Source organism: Oncorhynchus nerka, linkage group LG23 (genome assembly GCF_034236695.1).
Source record: "Oncorhynchus nerka isolate Pitt River linkage group LG23, Oner_Uvic_2.0, whole genome shotgun sequence".
NCBI classification, from domain to species: Eukaryota; Metazoa; Chordata; class Actinopteri; order Salmoniformes; family Salmonidae; genus Oncorhynchus; species Oncorhynchus nerka.
In genome coordinates this window covers 14,845,645-14,863,341 of record NC_088418.1, presented here as the reverse complement: position 1 = coordinate 14,863,341, position 17,697 = coordinate 14,845,645, and the positions used below count along the sequence as shown (strand labels likewise).

The 17,697-nt window shown below is 43.1% G+C and overlaps 1 protein-coding gene across 1 annotated transcript in view; it reads left to right on the top strand.

Moving 5' to 3' along the window:
• The window catches only part of LOC115107175 (glutamate receptor ionotropic, NMDA 2C-like), a 60,616-nt gene extending 43,366 nt beyond the window's left edge, over positions 1-17,250 (top strand). The window contains exons 9-16 of the mRNA XM_065007876.1: positions 1,287-1,455; positions 2,102-2,255; positions 2,890-3,015; positions 5,297-5,526; positions 11,555-11,715; positions 11,916-12,103; positions 12,315-12,547; positions 14,746-17,250. Coding sequence (XP_064863948.1) covers positions 1,287-1,455; positions 2,102-2,255; positions 2,890-3,015; positions 5,297-5,526; positions 11,555-11,715; positions 11,916-12,103; positions 12,315-12,547; positions 14,746-16,371 — 2,887 coding nt within the window. The 3' untranslated portion in view covers positions 16,372-17,250. The remainder of the gene's footprint in view (positions 1-1,286; positions 1,456-2,101; positions 2,256-2,889; positions 3,016-5,296; positions 5,527-11,554; positions 11,716-11,915; positions 12,104-12,314; positions 12,548-14,745) is intronic.
• The last annotated feature ends 447 nt before the right edge of the window (positions 17,251-17,697 follow it).

Here is a 17,697-nt window from a genome sequence, read left to right as displayed (position 1 = left end):
TCCTCCCCCTCTACCTACACATCATTAGACAGTGGGGTCGAGGGGAGGCTGGAGGTGACAGATCATCACTGCTCTCTGTGTGTGTGTGTGTGTCAGTGTTTCACAAAACAAAACACACGCGTGCGTGTGTGAGTGAGTGAGTGTCTCAGGGATACCGATTTCCTGTTGTCTTTCCTGTCTGCAGACCAGGTCCTTGATTCCCAGTCGTTAGTACAGACCACACTCCTCCCTCCTCTGCTCTGCTCTGCTCTGATGCTGTTTAGCTTATTGATCTCATCGGTCTCACAGAGCTACTGCTGTTTAACAGGTCAATTAGAGGACCTATCAGGTCAATTAGAGGAACTATCATGTCAATTAGAGGAACTATCAGGTCAATTAGAGGACCTATCAGGTCAATTAGAGGAACTATCAGGTCAATTAGAGGAACTATCAGGTCAATTAGAGGACCTATCAGGTCAATTAGAGGAACTATCAGGTCAATTAGAGGACCTATCAGGTCAATTAGAGGAACTATCAGGTCAATTAGAGGACCTATCAGGTCAATTAGAGGAACTATCAGGTCAATTAGAGGAACGATCAGGTCAATTAGAGGACCTATCAGGTCAATTAGAGGAACTATCAGGTCAATTAGAGGAACTATCAGGTCAATTAGAGGAACTATCAGGTCAATTAGAGGAACTATCAGGTCAATTAGAGAACCTATCAGGTCAATTAGAGGACCTATCAGGTCAATTAGAGGAACTATCAGGTCAATTAGAGGAACTATCAGGTCAATTAGAGGAACTATCAGGTCAATTAGAGGACCTATCAGGTCAATTAGAGGAACTATCAGGTCAATTAGAGGACCTATCAGGTCAATTAGAGGAACTATCAGGTCAATTAGAGGAACGATCAGGTCAATTAGAGGACCTATCAGGTCAATTAGAGAACCTATCAGGTCAATTAGAGGAACTATCAGGTCAATTAGAGGAACTATCAGGTCAATTAGAGGAACTATCAGGTCAATTAGAGAACCTATCAGGTCAATTAGAGGACCTATCAGGTCAATTAGAGGAACTATCAGGTCAATTAGAGGAACTATCAGGTCAATTAGAGGAACTATCAGGTCAATTAGAGGACCTATCAGGTCAATTAGAGGAACTATCAGGTCAATTAGAGGACCTATCAGGTCAATTAGAGGACCTATCAGGTCAATTAGGAGTTGCTCTTCTTTCTCCTAAAACTTACTGTTCGTCACATACGTTCTGTTCAGTGTGTGCGTGTGTGTGTTCCTCCTCTCCCTACAGTCTTGTGGGTCACTCGGAGCCCTACACCAAGCTGTGCTGTAAGGGGTTCTGCATCGACATTCTGAAGAAGCTGTCTCGCACCATCAAGTTCTCCTACGACCTCTACCTGGTCACTAACGGGAAACATGGAAAGATGATCAGCGGCATCTGGAACGGCATGATCGGAGAGGTGAGAGGAACTCCAGCACCAAACTCTCCCAGTAATGTAGGACGTTACAGGACAGAGGCGGTGGCTAGAGGCTAGAGAGGCGGACCAGTAATGTAGGACGTTACATGACAGAGGCGGTGGCTAGAGGCTAGAGAGGCGGACCAGTAGCTGGAAGGTTGCTGGTTGAAATCCCAGGCAGGAAGATAACAATTGGAAGATAAATGAACTTCCCCTGTGAACAGCTCCAGAGCTTCTACTCCTAAATCTGTGCTGTGTGTTTGTTGGGACCAGGAGTGGAGGCAGTGGTCAGAGGTAGACTGGGTAGGTGTACAGCATCTCTTTGATGGTTGATTGTATCTGGGTTAATGGTGTGTGAAAACATGCATGTTCATATGGTGCTGAAGACACATCAAACACAGTCGCATCCTAAAGGCGTACGCCTGAACAGGTGTTCCTCATGACATCATCCCTGCCTGCGTCCCCATGAGGCTCAATGCCATTTGATACATGTTGAGGTAATGCAAGAGAGAGGAAAAAATGCTATAATGTGCCATTCTTACATTGACAGAGGGATGAAGCACAGTAGATCATGTTTTAAGTTGTGTGATGTAAAGATGTATCACCCCCCACCCGTCTGATTCCTCCCCCTCTCCTCCCTCTCTCCCAGGTGTTCTACAGGAAAGCAGACATGGCCATAGGTTCTCTCACCATAAATGAGGAGCGTTCTGAGATCATCGACTTCTCCGTGCCATTCGTCGAGACCGGCATCAGCGTCATGGTTGCCCGTAGCAATGGGACTGTCTCCCCCTCCGCCTTCCTCGGTGAGATAGTTGGATTGATTAATTGATTGATTGTCTTTATATTATGTAAATATAATTTGATCTGAGGTAAGTTTAGTGTTAGTACTCCAATAGTTAACATTATCTTAGATCTGTGTCAAACAGTGATTTACCTGGATTGCCGGCCATGATGCCTCTCCTCACGGAAGCAACATGACAGCTAGCTCCCATGGCAACGCTCAGTGCATGTGTGTGTGTTTGTGTGTGTGTTTGTGTTTGGCCTACTTTACTGGGTTCTGTCTCAGTGGTCTGTTTCCGTTTTAGGTAACTTTGGATTTATCCTGCAGATACAACTACATCATACTTAAACACTGAAACAACCAAATCAAAATGAAAACAAGTTGACGTTCCCATGTTAAAATGAGTCATTTTTATCTCTGCCTTTTCTCTCCCTGAGCTGCTCAGTATGTATAATTGCTTTGTTGGAGCCTAGACAAGCTTATACGACAACCAAAGCAATGGATGAACAATCCTATGACCGTCTTTAAGTTTTCCGTAGATACTATACCTGGTGACATTATTAGCCATCATTGGCCAGTCCAAATGACATAAAAAGAAAGATCCCTCCCGCCCGCTCTCTCTCTCCCTCCTCCTTGTCTCTCCTCCTCTCTCCCAGAGCCCTATAGCCCAGCGGTGTGGGTGATGATGTTTGTAATGTGCCTGACCGTGGTAGCTGTGACCGTATTCGTGTTCGAGTACTTCAGTCCTGTCGGCTACAACCGCAGCTTGGTCAGCGCTAAAGGTGAGTTGTGGCACAGCTGCTGCTACCCTGGCTTTAGCGCCGAGGGCTCACACAGGAGACTTGGGTTGAAACTCAGCTGGTCATTAACCCTGCTTATTCACCCAAACACAGGGAAGTGTATGAGGGGGGTGGTAGGGTTAGGTGAAAATAAGAAAAGAAAATATATTTTAAAAGCATATTTTATGTACATATTTACACAAAATATATATGGGGGATTGAAAATGATGCAGACAATTACATTGATGGAAGCTACAATCTATCTGCGATATTAAAGCTGATCTACCCCCTAAAATAATAAATAATTATAATAATAAAATAAAACACTGCTTATTCACACAAACACAGGGAAGTGAGAGTTGTTTATCGGCTACATTAGTATGGGAAACGGCTGTGTCCTACATACTAGAAACAGAAGCTAGGTGCCAAAAGTTTTAAAGTGGTTTTAGGCAGGTATTGACACAGAATGCCAGACCCCGAGAGTCCCTGGGAGAGTGGGGTATAGCACTGCACTCAACAAAGACGGCTAATCAATCCCAGCATGCCAAGCTGCCAGAGCCCGCTCTCGTCTCGCGGTCTGAAAGGTCACTTCCTGGTTTAATTAGTGTTTGTCGCTAGGCTAATCTGATGGAGATGGATTTGGCTTCTCCAAGCTGGCAAAGATGAATGGGCTGAGTCTGTGTTCCCCAATACGACAGACAGATAGAGGCAGGCTAGCAGCTAACACTGTGTTACACAACACAACTAGAGGCAGGCTAGTGGCTAACACTGTGTTACACAACACGACACACAACTAGAGGCAGACTTGCAGCTAACACTGTGTTACCCAACACAACACAACTAGAGGCAGGCTAGTGGCTAGCACCGTGTTACACAACACACAACTAGAGGCAGGCTAGTGGCTAACACTGTGTTACACAACATGACACACAACTAGAGGCAGACTAGCAGTTAACACTGTGTTACCCAACACAACACAACTAGAGGCAGGCTAGTGGCTAACACCGTGTTACACAACACACAACTAGAGGCAGGCTAGTGGCTAACACTGTGTTACACAACATGACACACAACTAGAGGCAGACTAGCAGTTAACACTGTGTTACCAAACACACCACACAGCTAGAGGCAGGCTAACGGCAAACCCTTCAGTGACTAGTCTAATGCTGAGAGGATTGCTAATGATGTTGTGTTCAGTGCTGCTGCTGGGTTGAATGATGGGATAGGGAACAACCTATGAATGGAAATGTGATAGAGAGATGAAAAGGTCAAAATTCTATTAGGTCTAGTAAGGGGCTGTACAAACAAGCTAATTGGAAATGCATGATACAGCCATCAACAGTATAGGAAAATGGACGTATGTTTCATTACACATCATTATACACATCAATAACATGGACGTATGTTTCATTACACACATCAATAACATGAACGTATGTTTCATTACACACATCAATAACATGGACGTATGTTTCATTACAAACATCATTAACATGGATGTATGTTTCATTACACACATCAATAACATGGACGTATGTTTCATTACACACATCAATAACATGGACGTATGTTTCATTACACACATCAATAACATGGACGTATGTTTCATTACACACATCAATAACATGGACGTATGTTTCATTACACACATCAATAACATGGACGTATGTTTCATTACACACATCAATAACATGGACGTATGTTTCATTACACACATCAATAACATGGACGTATGTTTCATTACACACATCAATAACATGGACGTGTGTTTCATTACACACATCAATAACATGGACGTATGTTTCATTACACACATCAATAACATGGACGTGTGTTTCATTACACACATCAATAACATGGACGTATGTTTCATTACACACATCAATAACATGGACGTATGTTTCATTACACACATCAATAACATGGACGTATGTTTCATTACACACATCAATAACATGGACGTGTGTTTCATTACACACATCAATAACATGGACGTATGTTTCATTACACACATCAATAACATGGACGTGTGTTTAATTACACACATCAATAACAGGGACGTATGTTTCATTACACACATCAATAACATGGACGTATGTTTCATTACACACATCAATAACATGGACGTATGTTTCATTACACACATCAATAACATGGATGTATGTTTCATTACACACATCAATAACATGGACGTATATTGTACATCTGCTAATGATACTGTTATGATACAATGAGTATATTAACCAAACACCTCCCCCCTCTCCTCCTGCCTCCAACCCCCCAGCGGCAGGAGGTCCTACCTTCACCATAGGGAAGTCAGTGTGGTTGCTTTGGGGCATCGTGTTCAATAACTCAGTCCCCATCGAGAACCCTAAAGGAACCACCAGTAAGATCATGGTGCTGGTGTGGGCCTTCTTCGCAGTCATCTTCCTGGCCTCCTACACCGCCAACCTGGCTGCCTTCATGATCCAGGAGCAGTACATAGACACTGTGTCTGGACTGTCTGACAAGAAGGTAGGACAGTTAATCAATCCCAGAGTCATCCACCAATCCATCTATCCTGATAACTGTTCTCTTGTAGCTCATCTTGTCAAAGATTATCCCTGTCATTCAATAGCTTACATATGTGAACACAAAGACACACACTCATCGCATACACCACTGTAATTTTTTTTTTTTTTTTTACCTTTATTTAACTAGGCAAGTCAGTTAAGAACAAATTCTTATTTTCAATGACGGCCTAGGAACAGTGGGTTAACTGCCTGTTCAGGGGCAGAACGACAGATTATGTACCTTGTCAGCTCGGGGATTTGAACTTGCAACCTTTCGGTTACTAGTCCAATGCTCTAACCACTAGGCTACCCTGCCGCCCCAGGGTAATGCTCGTCGTTGTAAGGTAGAGTGGGCCAAAGCCAAGCGTGGAATGTGTTCATGTTCTTTATTGTCAAGAATCACTCAAACAAAAATAACGAATACAAAAACGAAAGCGAACAGTTCCGTCAGGCACAGATACTAAACGGAAAACACCCCACAAAACCCAAACGGAAAATGACAACTTACATATGATCCCTAATCAGAGACAACGATAGACAGCCGCCTCTGATTGGGAACCACACTTGGCAAAAAACAACAAAGAAATAGAAAACAGATTCTCCTACCCGAGTCACACCCTGACCTAATCAAGGTCAGGGCGTGACAACCACACACATTCTTCATTCAGCTGGCTATTCCTAAGCATAATCACAGAAGACGAAAATGACAAGCGACACATTTTGTTTCAGAGATCCAGAGAGCGGGAAACAGAGAGAATCAGAGAAACAGAGAGAAATACAGGAACAGGTCAACTAACGATGTGCGCTGAGAGTCGGGAAGCAAGTTCAGAAAGCGAGTGATTTCGTCTTTAAACAAAACATAATACAAAACAAGAAACGCGACCAACGCACAACCAGGAAACTGAAACAGAAACAATTACGCCTGGGGAAGGAACCAAAGGGAGTGACATATATAGGGAAGGAACCAAAGGGAGTGACATATATAGGGGAGGAACCAAAGGGAGTGACATATATAGGAGAGGAACCAAAGGGAGTGACATATATAGGAGAGGAACCAAAGGGAGTGACATATATAGGAGAGGAACCAAAGGGAGTGACATATATAGGAGAGGAACCAAAGGGAGTGACATATATAGGAGAGGAACCAAAGGGAGTGACATATATAGGAGAGGAACCAAAGGGAGTGACATATATAGGAGAGGAACCAAAGGGATTGACATATATAGGAGAGGAACCAAAGGGATTGACATATATAGGAGAGGAACCAAAGGGAGTGACATATATAGGAGAGGAACCAAAGGGAGTGACATATATAGGAAAGGAACCAAAGGGAGTGACATATATAGGAAAGGTAATCAAGGAGGTGATTGAGTCCAGGTGAGTGTCATAATGCGCTGATGCGAGTAACGATGGTGACAGGTGTGCGCCATAATGAGCAGCCTGGTGACATAGAGGCTGGAGAAGGAGAACACGTGACAAAAACAGAGATACAGATAGAAACCAATAAACAGAGATAGAAACCAATAAACAGAGAGAGATAGAAACCAATAGAGAGAGATAGAAACCAATAAACAGAGATAGAAACCAATAAACAGAGATAGAAACCAATAAACAGAGCTATACAGAGAGAGAAAAACCAATAAACAGAGAGATAATCCAATAATGTAACGGTTTTCTTCCTGGGAAGGAGAGGAGAACCAAAATGCTGTGTGGTTATTTATAAACATCTTTAATGAAAGATGAAAACGTGAACACTATACAAAATAAGAAAACGTGGAAAACCCGAAACAGTCCTAACTGGTGCAAAACACAGAGACAGGAACAATCACCCACAAAATACCCAAAGAATATGGCTGCCTAAATATGGTTCCCAATCAGAGGCAACGATAAACAGCTGCTTCTAATTGAGAACCAATCTAGGCAACCATAGACTTACCTAGAATACTACACTGAACAAAACCCCATCAATCTACAAAAGCCCCTAAACAAGACAAACACATAATCACCCATGTCACACCCTGGCCTAACCACAATAATAAAGAAAACACAGAATACTAAGGCCAGGGCGTGACAAATAAACAGAGAGAGATACAGAGAGAGATAAACCATTAGACAGAGAGATACAGTGAGATAAACCATTAAACAGAGAGATACAGAGACATAAACCATTAAACAGAGAGATAAACCAATCACTAGAGAAATACAAAGAGATAAACAGAGAGATAAACAGAGAGATACAGAGAGATAAACAGATAAACAGAGAGATACAGAGAGAGAAACCAGCAAACGACAAAGATACAGAGAGATACCAATAAACAGAGAGATACAGAGCGATAAACCAAAAACAGAGAGATACAGAGAGGGAACCCAATTAACAGAGAGAGATTAACCATTAAACAGAGAGATAAACCAATAAACAGAGAGATACAGAGAGATAAACCAATAAACAGAGAGATACAGAGAGAGAAACCAATAAACAGAGATACAGAGAGAGAAACAGATAAACAGAGAGATACAAGGAGAAACCAATAAACCGATAGATACAGAGAGAGAAACCAATAAACAGAGAGATACAGAGAGAGAAACCAATAAACAGAGATACAGAGAGAGAAACAGATAAACAGAGAGATACAAGGAGAAACCAATAAACCGATAGATACAGAGAGAGAAACCAATAAACAGAGAGATACAGAGAGAGAAACCAATAAACAGAGAGATATAGAGAGATAAACCAATAAACAGAGAGATACAGAGAGAGAAACCAATAAACAGAGATACAGAGAGAGAAACAGATAAACAGAGAGATACAAGGAGAAACCAATAAACCGATAGATACAGAGAGAGAAACCAATAAACAGAGAGATACAGAAAGAGAAACCAATAAACAGAGAGATACAGAGAGAGAACCAATAAACAGAGATACAGAGAGAGAAACAGATAAACAGAGAGATACAAGGAGAAACCAATAAACCGATAGATACAGAGAGAGAAACCAATAAACAGAGAGATACAGAGAGAGAAACCAATAAACAGAGAGATATAGAGAGATAAACCAATAAACAGAGAGATATAGAGAGATAAACCATTTAACAGAGAGATATAGAGAGATTAACCATTAAACAGAGAGATATAGAGAGATAAACCATTAAACAGAGAGATATAGGGAGAGAAACCAATAAACAGAGAGATATAGAGAGATTAACCATTTAACAGAGAGATACAGAGAGAGAAACCAATAAACAGAGAGATATAGAGAGATTAACCATTAAACAGAGAGATATAGAGAGAGAAACCAATAAACAGAGAGATATAGAGAGATAAACCATTTAACAGAGAGATATAGAGAGATAAACCATTTAACAGAGAGATATAGAGAGATTAACCATTAAACAGAGAGATATAGAGAGATAAACCATTAAACATAGAGATATAGAGAGATTAACCATTAAACAGAGAGATATAGAGAGAGAAACCAATAAACAGAGAGATATAGAGAGATTAACCATTTAACAGAGAGATATAGAGAGATTAACCATTAAACAGAGAGATATAGAGAGATTAACCATTAAACAGAGAGATATAGAGAGATTAACCATTAAACAGAGAGATATAGAGAGATTAACCATTAAACAGAGAGATATAGAGAGATTAACCATTAAACAGAGAGATATAGAGAGATAAACCATTTAACAGAGAGATATAGAGAGATTAACCAATAAACAGAGAGATATAGAGAGATTAACCATTAAACAGAGAGATATAGAGAGATTAACCATTAAACAGAGAGATATAGAGAGATTAACCATTAAACAGAGAGATACAGAGAGAGAAACCATTAAACAGAGAGATATAGAGAGATTAACCATTAAACAGAGAGATATAGAGATATTAACCATTAAACAGAGAGATATAGAGAGATAAACCATTTAACAGAGAGATATAGAGAGATAAACCATTAAACAGAGAGATATAGAGAGATTAACCATTAAACAGAGAGATATAGAGAGATTAACCATTAAACAGAGAGATATAGAGAGATTAACCATTAAACAGAGAGATTAACCATTAAACAGAGAGATATAGAGAGAGAAACCATTTAACAGAGAGATATAGAGAGATAAACCATTTAACAGAGAGATATAGAGAGATAAACCATTTAACAGAGAGATATAGAGAGATAAACCATTAAACAGAGAGATATAGAGAGATTAACCATTAAACAGAGAGATATAGAGAGATTAACCATTTAACAGAGAAATACAGAGAGATTAACCATTAAACAGAGAGATATAGAGAGATTAACCATTTAACAGAGAGATATAGAGAGATAAACCATTTAACAGAGAGATATAGAGAGATTAACCAATAAACAGAGAGATATAGAGAGATTAACCATTAAACAGAGAGATATAGAGAGATTAACCATTAAACAGAGAGATATAGAGAGATTAACCATTAAACAGAGAGATATAGAGAGATTAACCATTAAACAGAGAGATATAGAGAGATTAACCATTAAACAGAGAGATATAGAGAGATTAACCATTAAACAGAGAGATATAGAGAGATTAACCATTAAACAGAGAGATATAGAGAGATTAACCATTTAACAGAGAGATATAGAGAGAGAAACCAATAAACAGAGAGATATAGAGAGATAAACCATTTAACAGAGAGATATAGAGAGATTAACCATTAAACAGAGAGATATAGAGAGATTAACCATTTAACAGAGAGATACAGAGAGATAAACCATTTAACAGAGAGATATAGAGAGATAAACCATTAAACAGAGAGATATAGAGAGATTAACCATTAAACAGAGAGATATAGAGAGATAAACCATTTAACAGAGAGATATAGAGAGATAAACCATTAAACAGAGAGATATAGAGAGATTAACCATTAAACAGAGAGATATAGAGAGATTAACCATTAAACAGAGAGATACAGAGAGATTAACCATTAAACAGAGAGATATAGAGAGATTAACCATTAAACAGAGAGATACAGAGAGATAAACCATTAAACAGAGAGATATAGAGAGATAAACCATTTAACAGAGAGATATAGAGAGATTAACCATTTAACAGAGAGATATAGAGAGATAAACCATTTAACAGAGAGATATAGAGAGATTAACCAATAAACAGAGAGATATAGAGAGATTAACCATTTAACAGAGAGATGCAGAGAGATAAACAGTTATACAGAGAGAGAAACAGATAAACAGGGAGAGAGAGAGAGAGAGGGGCTGTGAATAAGCAGCGTGGCCCTCAGTGATGCTGGCTGTATTAATTAACCACTGGTTATATTTATGCAGATAGTCCTGTCTGTACCACTGTTTATAGTGCTGATGGATCAATATGACCACTAACAATATATTCATAAACTCCTTCCTATACACACTCAAGTTCATGCAGGCACACACACACACACACACACACACACACACACACACACACACACACACACACACACACACACACATCTACATAGGGCTCTGAAGGTCAATACTAAAAGAGAATAATAGAGCAGTTTTTATTTACACTTTAATAGAGTTTTATGAGCGTCTGCGTTCTGTGTGGTTCTTTCAAAGGTTTCATTCACCCTGCACTCTGAATCATTTCAACTTTGAACCGACTCCAAATGTCCCTGAGTTCATCTACTAGACTGAACTAAATCTATGGCTACTGAAATTACTTCAATAGAACGGGCCTTGAATGACATCACGTTTAATCAAATTGAAAAGGGTAGAATGGCGTTCATTCCAATGAAAGTGAATTGAGAGGAAGAGATTTTAACTGAATCAGTTTCAAATGAATAGAACTGCTCTGAATTAGATCTCACTGAGCTGAATCTCCTCTCCTCTCCTCTCCTCTCCTCTCCTCTCCTCTCCTCTCCTCTCCTCTCCTCTCCTCTCCCCTCCCCTCCCCTCCTCTCCCCTCCCCTCCCCTCCCCTCCCCTCTCCTCTCCTCTCCTCTCCTCAGTTCCAGAAGCCTCAGGAACACTACCCTCCATTCCGGTTTGGGACAGTCCCTAACGGCAGCACAGAAAGGAACATCAGGAGTAACTACCCCGACATGCACGCACACATGGTCAAATACAACCAGAAAGGAGTAGAGGATGCCCTCAACAGCCTTAAGACAGCGTAAGAACGCACTTCCTTTAATCCTTACCTCTCCTCCAGCTCTCACCCCTAACCCCTAAACCCTAACCCCCAGTCCAACGCCCTCAGAATACAATACCGTCTATGATCCCCATAGTTTGATCCAGGCTTATTAACTGGGAGGAGTTCCATTTGGTTAATTAAAACTGCAACACATTTTGATTCTTCTCCGTCTCATCCAGGAAGCTGGATGCTTTTATCTATGATGCTGCGGTGTTGAACTACATGGCAGGGAAGGACGAGGGCTGTAAGCTTGTGACTATTGGCTCTGGGAAGGTGTTTGCTACAACGGGCTACGGTATCGCCCTGCAGAAAGACTCTCGATGGAAACGACCAATTGACCTGGCCTTATTGCAGTTCCTGGGAGATGGTGGGTCATGCATATGCGCACGCACGCACGCACGCACACACACACACACAGACACACACACACACTGGTAACCCCAATTTGTAAGTCATAAATCACATATTCCCCAGGAGCCTAATTTGAAAGAAACCCCATACACCTGAATCTGACTGTGGTAATTCACTGGTGAGTCACTCCTCAAGGTGATTCTGACTGCGTCCCTCTCCTCTCCCAGGTGACACCCAGCGCTTGGAGACGGTCTGGCTGTCAGGCATCTGTCAGAATGAGAAGAACGAGGTGATGAGCAGTAAGCTGGACATAGACAACATGGCCGGGGTCTTCTACATGCTGCTGGTGGCCATGGGGCTCAGTCTGCTGGTGTTCTCCTGGGAACATCTACTCTACTGGAAACTTCACAAGGAACTAGACAAATCTCCCAGGATGGACTTCCTGCTCGCCATCAGCAGGGTGAGACAGAGAGAGAGAGAGAAAGAAAGAGAGATACAGAGAGAGAGAGAGAGATACAGAGAGAGAAATAGAGAGATACAGAGACAGCGAGAGAGAGGTACAGAGAGCAAGAGAGAGAGGTACAGAGAGAGAAAGAGAGAGGTACAGAGAGAGAGAGAAAGAAAGAGAGAGATACAGAGAGAGATACAGAGAGAGAGAGAAAGAAAGAGAGAGATACAGAGAGAGAAAGAGAGCGATACAGAGAGAGATACAGAGAGAGAGAGAGAGAAAGAGAGAGATACAGAGAATGAGAGAGATACAGAGAGAGAAAGAGAGAGAGAAAGAGAGATACAGAGAGAGAAAGAGAGAAAGAGAGATATAAAGAGAGAGATACAGAGACAGAGAGAGAGAGCGAGAGAGAGAGAGAGATACAGAGAGAAAGAGAGAGATACAGACAGAGATACAGAGAGAGATACAGAGAGAGAAAGAGAGAGGTACAGAGAAAGAAAGAGAGAGATACAGAGAGAGAAAGAGAGATATACGGAGAAAGAAAGAGAGGGAGAGGTACAGAGAGATAGAGAGATACAGAGAAAGAAAAGAGAGAGAGAGAGAGAGAGAGAGAGAGAGAGAGAGAGAGGTACAGAGGTACAGAGAGATACAGAGAGAGAAAGAGAGAGATACAGAGAGAAAGAGAGATACAGAGAGAGAGAGAGAGAGGTACAGAGAGAAAGAGAGAGATACAGAGAGAGATACAGAGAGAGAAAGAGAGAGAAGAGAGAGAGAAACAGAGAGAGATACAGAGAGAGAAAAATAGAGATATATAGAGAGAAAGAGATAGATACAGAGAAAGAAAGAGAGGGAGAGGTACAGAGAGAAAGAGAGAGAAGAGAGAGATACAGAGAGATACAGAGAATGAAAGAGAGAGAGAGAGAGAGAGAGATACAGAGAAAGCGAGAGAGAGAGAGAGAGAGAGAGAGAGAGAGAGAGAGAGAGAGAGAGAGAGAGAGAGAGATACAGAGAGAGAGAGAGAGAGAGAGAGAGGTACAGAGGTACAGAGAGAGAAAGAGAGAGAAAGAGAGAGATACAGAGAGAGAGAGAGAGAGGGAGAGAGAGAGAGAGAGAGGTACAGAGGTACAGAGAGATGCAGAGAGATGCAGAGAGAGATACAGAGAGAGAGAGAGAGAGGGAGAGAGAGAGATACAGAGAGAGAGAGATAGAGAGAGAGAGATACACAGAGAGAGAGAGAGATACAGAGAAAGAGAGAGAGAGAGAGAGAGAGAGAGAGAGAGAGAGAGAGAGAACAAAAACTCGTATAAGAGTTAATGATGTGTGGTGAATGAATAACTCCTGATATGAGCTCTTATTGCTGTTTACCCCGCGTATAATTCCTATGACTACATTATCATCTGCAGAACAATAGTTTTAATGAGCACAAACCACGGTTTTAATTCCAGCTCAACATTAGTGTTAATCAACAACCAATCTATGTGATAAGTGCGTGTTTTGTAGGAGGGGCAGAAGGAGGGAACGAACGTGAAAAACATTCCCAGCCTAAAGTCTATGGACTCAACTCAATTCATTGAAATCAGATTTTATGTTTCACATGCGCCTAGTACAACCGGTGTAAACTTTTACCATTAAATAAATGAGCAAATAAAAATATGAAATAGTAACACAATAAATAACAATATCGAGGCCAAATACAAGAAGTACCGGTAGCAAGTCAATGTGCAGGGGTACAAGGTCGTTGAGGTAATATGTACATGTAGGTAGGGGTAAAAGTGACTAGGCAATCTCACGTGTGTATGTGTGTGCTCTGCTAACAGTGTGTAATTACAGCGTTGTACCTGTATCATGGTTTATCAGATTAGCAGCTAAATTACTATCTGATAGTTAATCCCTACGGGGGCCCCTGAGGGCCAAATTAAATTAGGCTTTGTCAGTTTTTCAGTCGACTGTGAACGGTGCAGTCAGGGGACTCAGCTCTCTGTTTGCAGTTTGATACTATTTGCTCAGCAAGTCTGTGTGTGTTCAGCGTTTGTCCAAACTGGCAAAATCTGTGGAATCGAATGACTTTCTTTGTGAGGTTTAACTTTTGAGCAAGATCTCTCTACAGGGCTTCTACTGAATTTTACATGTAGTAGATCATGTATTCTCTTTCTCTCTCATCTCTCCCATCCTCTACTTCCCCTCTCCCCTCCCTCTCTTCCGTCTCCCAGGGTATCTACAGTTGCTTCAACGGGGTGGAGGAACCAGACCTCCCTAACCTGGCCAACCCAGACCTGACAGCTAACTATGCCCAGGCTAACATCCTCAAGATGCTACGCACTGCTAAGGACCTGGTTAACTCCGCCCAAGTCGAGACCTCACTGGACCACGCCTCCAAGACCATAGAACACTGGGGACGCCATGGCGGCAGCCTGCCAGTCCACATTCCGCAGCAAGGCACCACGGAAACAGTCCCGGGAGGGTTCGCTTATGTCACAGAGAATACACACCTGCCACCCGAGCGCCCCCTCAGCCCACAATACTGCACGCTGGGTTCAGGGACATCTGTGAACCAGCAGAGGGGGCTGGCGAGACCCACACCGCTACGATACACGCTCCCGGCTCGTACTTCCTCTCTCTACAACAGACCACTTCCTGTTTCTAGTCTCATTTGCCCTCACCTTGACCTGGCTGGGGGGGATCGCCTCTCATCTTATCCTCACCCCTCCACAGGTAGGCTCTATGTGGACCCCCAACACCTTTCCCACCCCCGCTCTCCCTTCATCCCCTATAGTGAGCTCCAGCTCCCAGACATCTACCTCTCCTCTCACCCACCCTCTGCTGTCTCCCATCCCCCCCACACAGAGCCCTCCAAGAGGAAGAGGAGGAGCAAGAGCCTCCTCTCAGGGGAGACAGGAAGAGGAGGAGGACAGAGGAGGCGGCGCAGGGAGGAGAAGACGGTGTGCCTGGCTGAACTCCGGGCCAACCACATCCAGGAAAACCACGTCTCGCCCCACATGCCTGACTCCCTGTACCCAGGAGCGGTGCTCTGTCCTGGGGAAGAGAGATGCGGTGACTCCTGGCCTCTTCCTCTGGAGGAGCTCGTCCTAGCAGGCAGACGGCGGCGCCACCGACGGCCATCTTTCCTTCGAGCCACCTGGGGCAGCGAGCAGATTCGCCAGCCGGACGATACTCCGCCTACATCCCTCGATAGCCAATCACATTCTGCTTTACCAGACTTATTTCCCCGCGTCACGGTCGACCAAGAAACTCCCACTAAACTCTACAACCCCACCCCGTTCCGGAACAACCTATGCTATCCTGCCGCCTCACCCCGCCAACATGCCTATCTTCATATAAGGCAGGACCAGAGGAAAGGAAACTCGCGTAAGAAGCTGCGGCACTCACACTCCACCCATCTGCCCACCTACAGGGAGGCCGTGCTGGGGGGCCAGGGAGGGGGAGGTGGGGTAGGCCTGGGGGTGGTCCGGAGAACCACCAGCCTGCTCAGCAGACAGTACAACGACAATCTAACCTCCTACCCTGGGCTGTCTCTATACCACAGCCCCCTCAACTTCCAGACCCATTCCCCGGCATCCAGCAACCACCCCAGCCCCGGTACCTACCGTATCCCCAGCCCTGTATGCCAGCTCCTGGCCTGTGGAGGTGGCTGTCGAAGTCAGAGGGGGTTGTTGTACCAGGACAGTTTGTATGGAGCCTATGGAGCCTATGGAGGGGCCCAGGATCCGGACATAGAGCCCCAGAGAGGAGAGGGCTTGGTAGGGTTGAGGTCTGAGGACAGACCCTGTGTGACTCGGCCCTGGGGAAAAGTCTCTAGTCTGGAGTCAGAGGTCTGAGAGAGACAGACAAACACTACATACTTTATAGACTGGAATGTATACTGTAGAATATACGGTTGGAATTCCACATTGAAGATTTGTGATCCACAGGGACCGTTTCAGAGGGGGGTGGGATACTTCTCATACACAGAATCAGGTACGAGAAGGATATGTGCAGTAAAGGAGGGAAGCTGAGGGTTAGGATTAATTTGATAGGTTGGACAGTTGAACTTCCTTCTTTCTTATTGAAGAGATAAAGTAGAGTGTTTGACTGAATGTTAAGTGGCCATTTTGGAATAAGCATGAAACTGAAAGGATGTGTAGTGGAACACACCGTTCTGCAGCTAGCTCAGCCTAGCACGGTGACGTCCCCTTTCACCAAGCAGTTAGCATGCTGCGTACAGAGTTCCTAATGCAAAATAATAGAGAACATAGGAAGGGGGTAAAATGGAGGCATTTTGGAGAGTGTGTTGGAGAGGATGGAAAGATAATTTTACTCGCTGCTTTGAAACATTATATTCCTGTGTTTTGTGCATTATATTATGATATACTATATATAATATTTATATATAAATATATATTATTCATATATAATACCACGATGTACAGAGTCGATAGTGTTGCTGTCTGGGACAAATGCGTCTCAGAGAGCTGTGTGTGTGTGTGTGTGTGTTGTCAGTCCTTGCGAGAGAGGAACAAGTCTTCAGTTCTCCATCTAAGCAAAAAATATATAATCTCACAACCATATACACTTAGAAATAACAAATATTTCAGATAGCTGAAACTGTTGACTGCCGTGTACAAGGCCATGGCAACCAAGCTACTGCATGTCTATAAGTAAGAGTACAATTAATGTATCTGGAGAAGAATTGCAATAAAGATGTTGTAGAAGCATAAGGGGGGATCAGTCCATATGAACGCACTCTGTATGTTTATAAGGAATACAGACAGCTGGCCAACCGAGTGACGCAGCAGTCTAAGGCTCTGTTGCAGCGTCACTACTGCCTGGGGTTCGATTCCAGGCTGTGTCTCAACCGGCCGTGACCGGGAGTCCCATAGGGTGGCGCACAATTGCCCCAGCATCGTCCGAGTTAGTGGAGGGTTTGGCTGGTGGGGCTTTCTCATCGAGCTCTAGCGACTCCTTGGGGCAGGCCGGGCTCCTCCAGGCTGACTTTAGTCATCAGTTGAACGGTGTTTCCTCCAACACATTGGTGCGGCTGACTTCCGGGTTAAGCTGGCAGGGTGTTAAGAAGCGCGGTTTGGCGGGTAATGTTTCAGAGGACGCATGATTCAACCTTCGACTCTCCCCTGAGCCCGTTGGGGAGTTGGAATGATGAGATATCT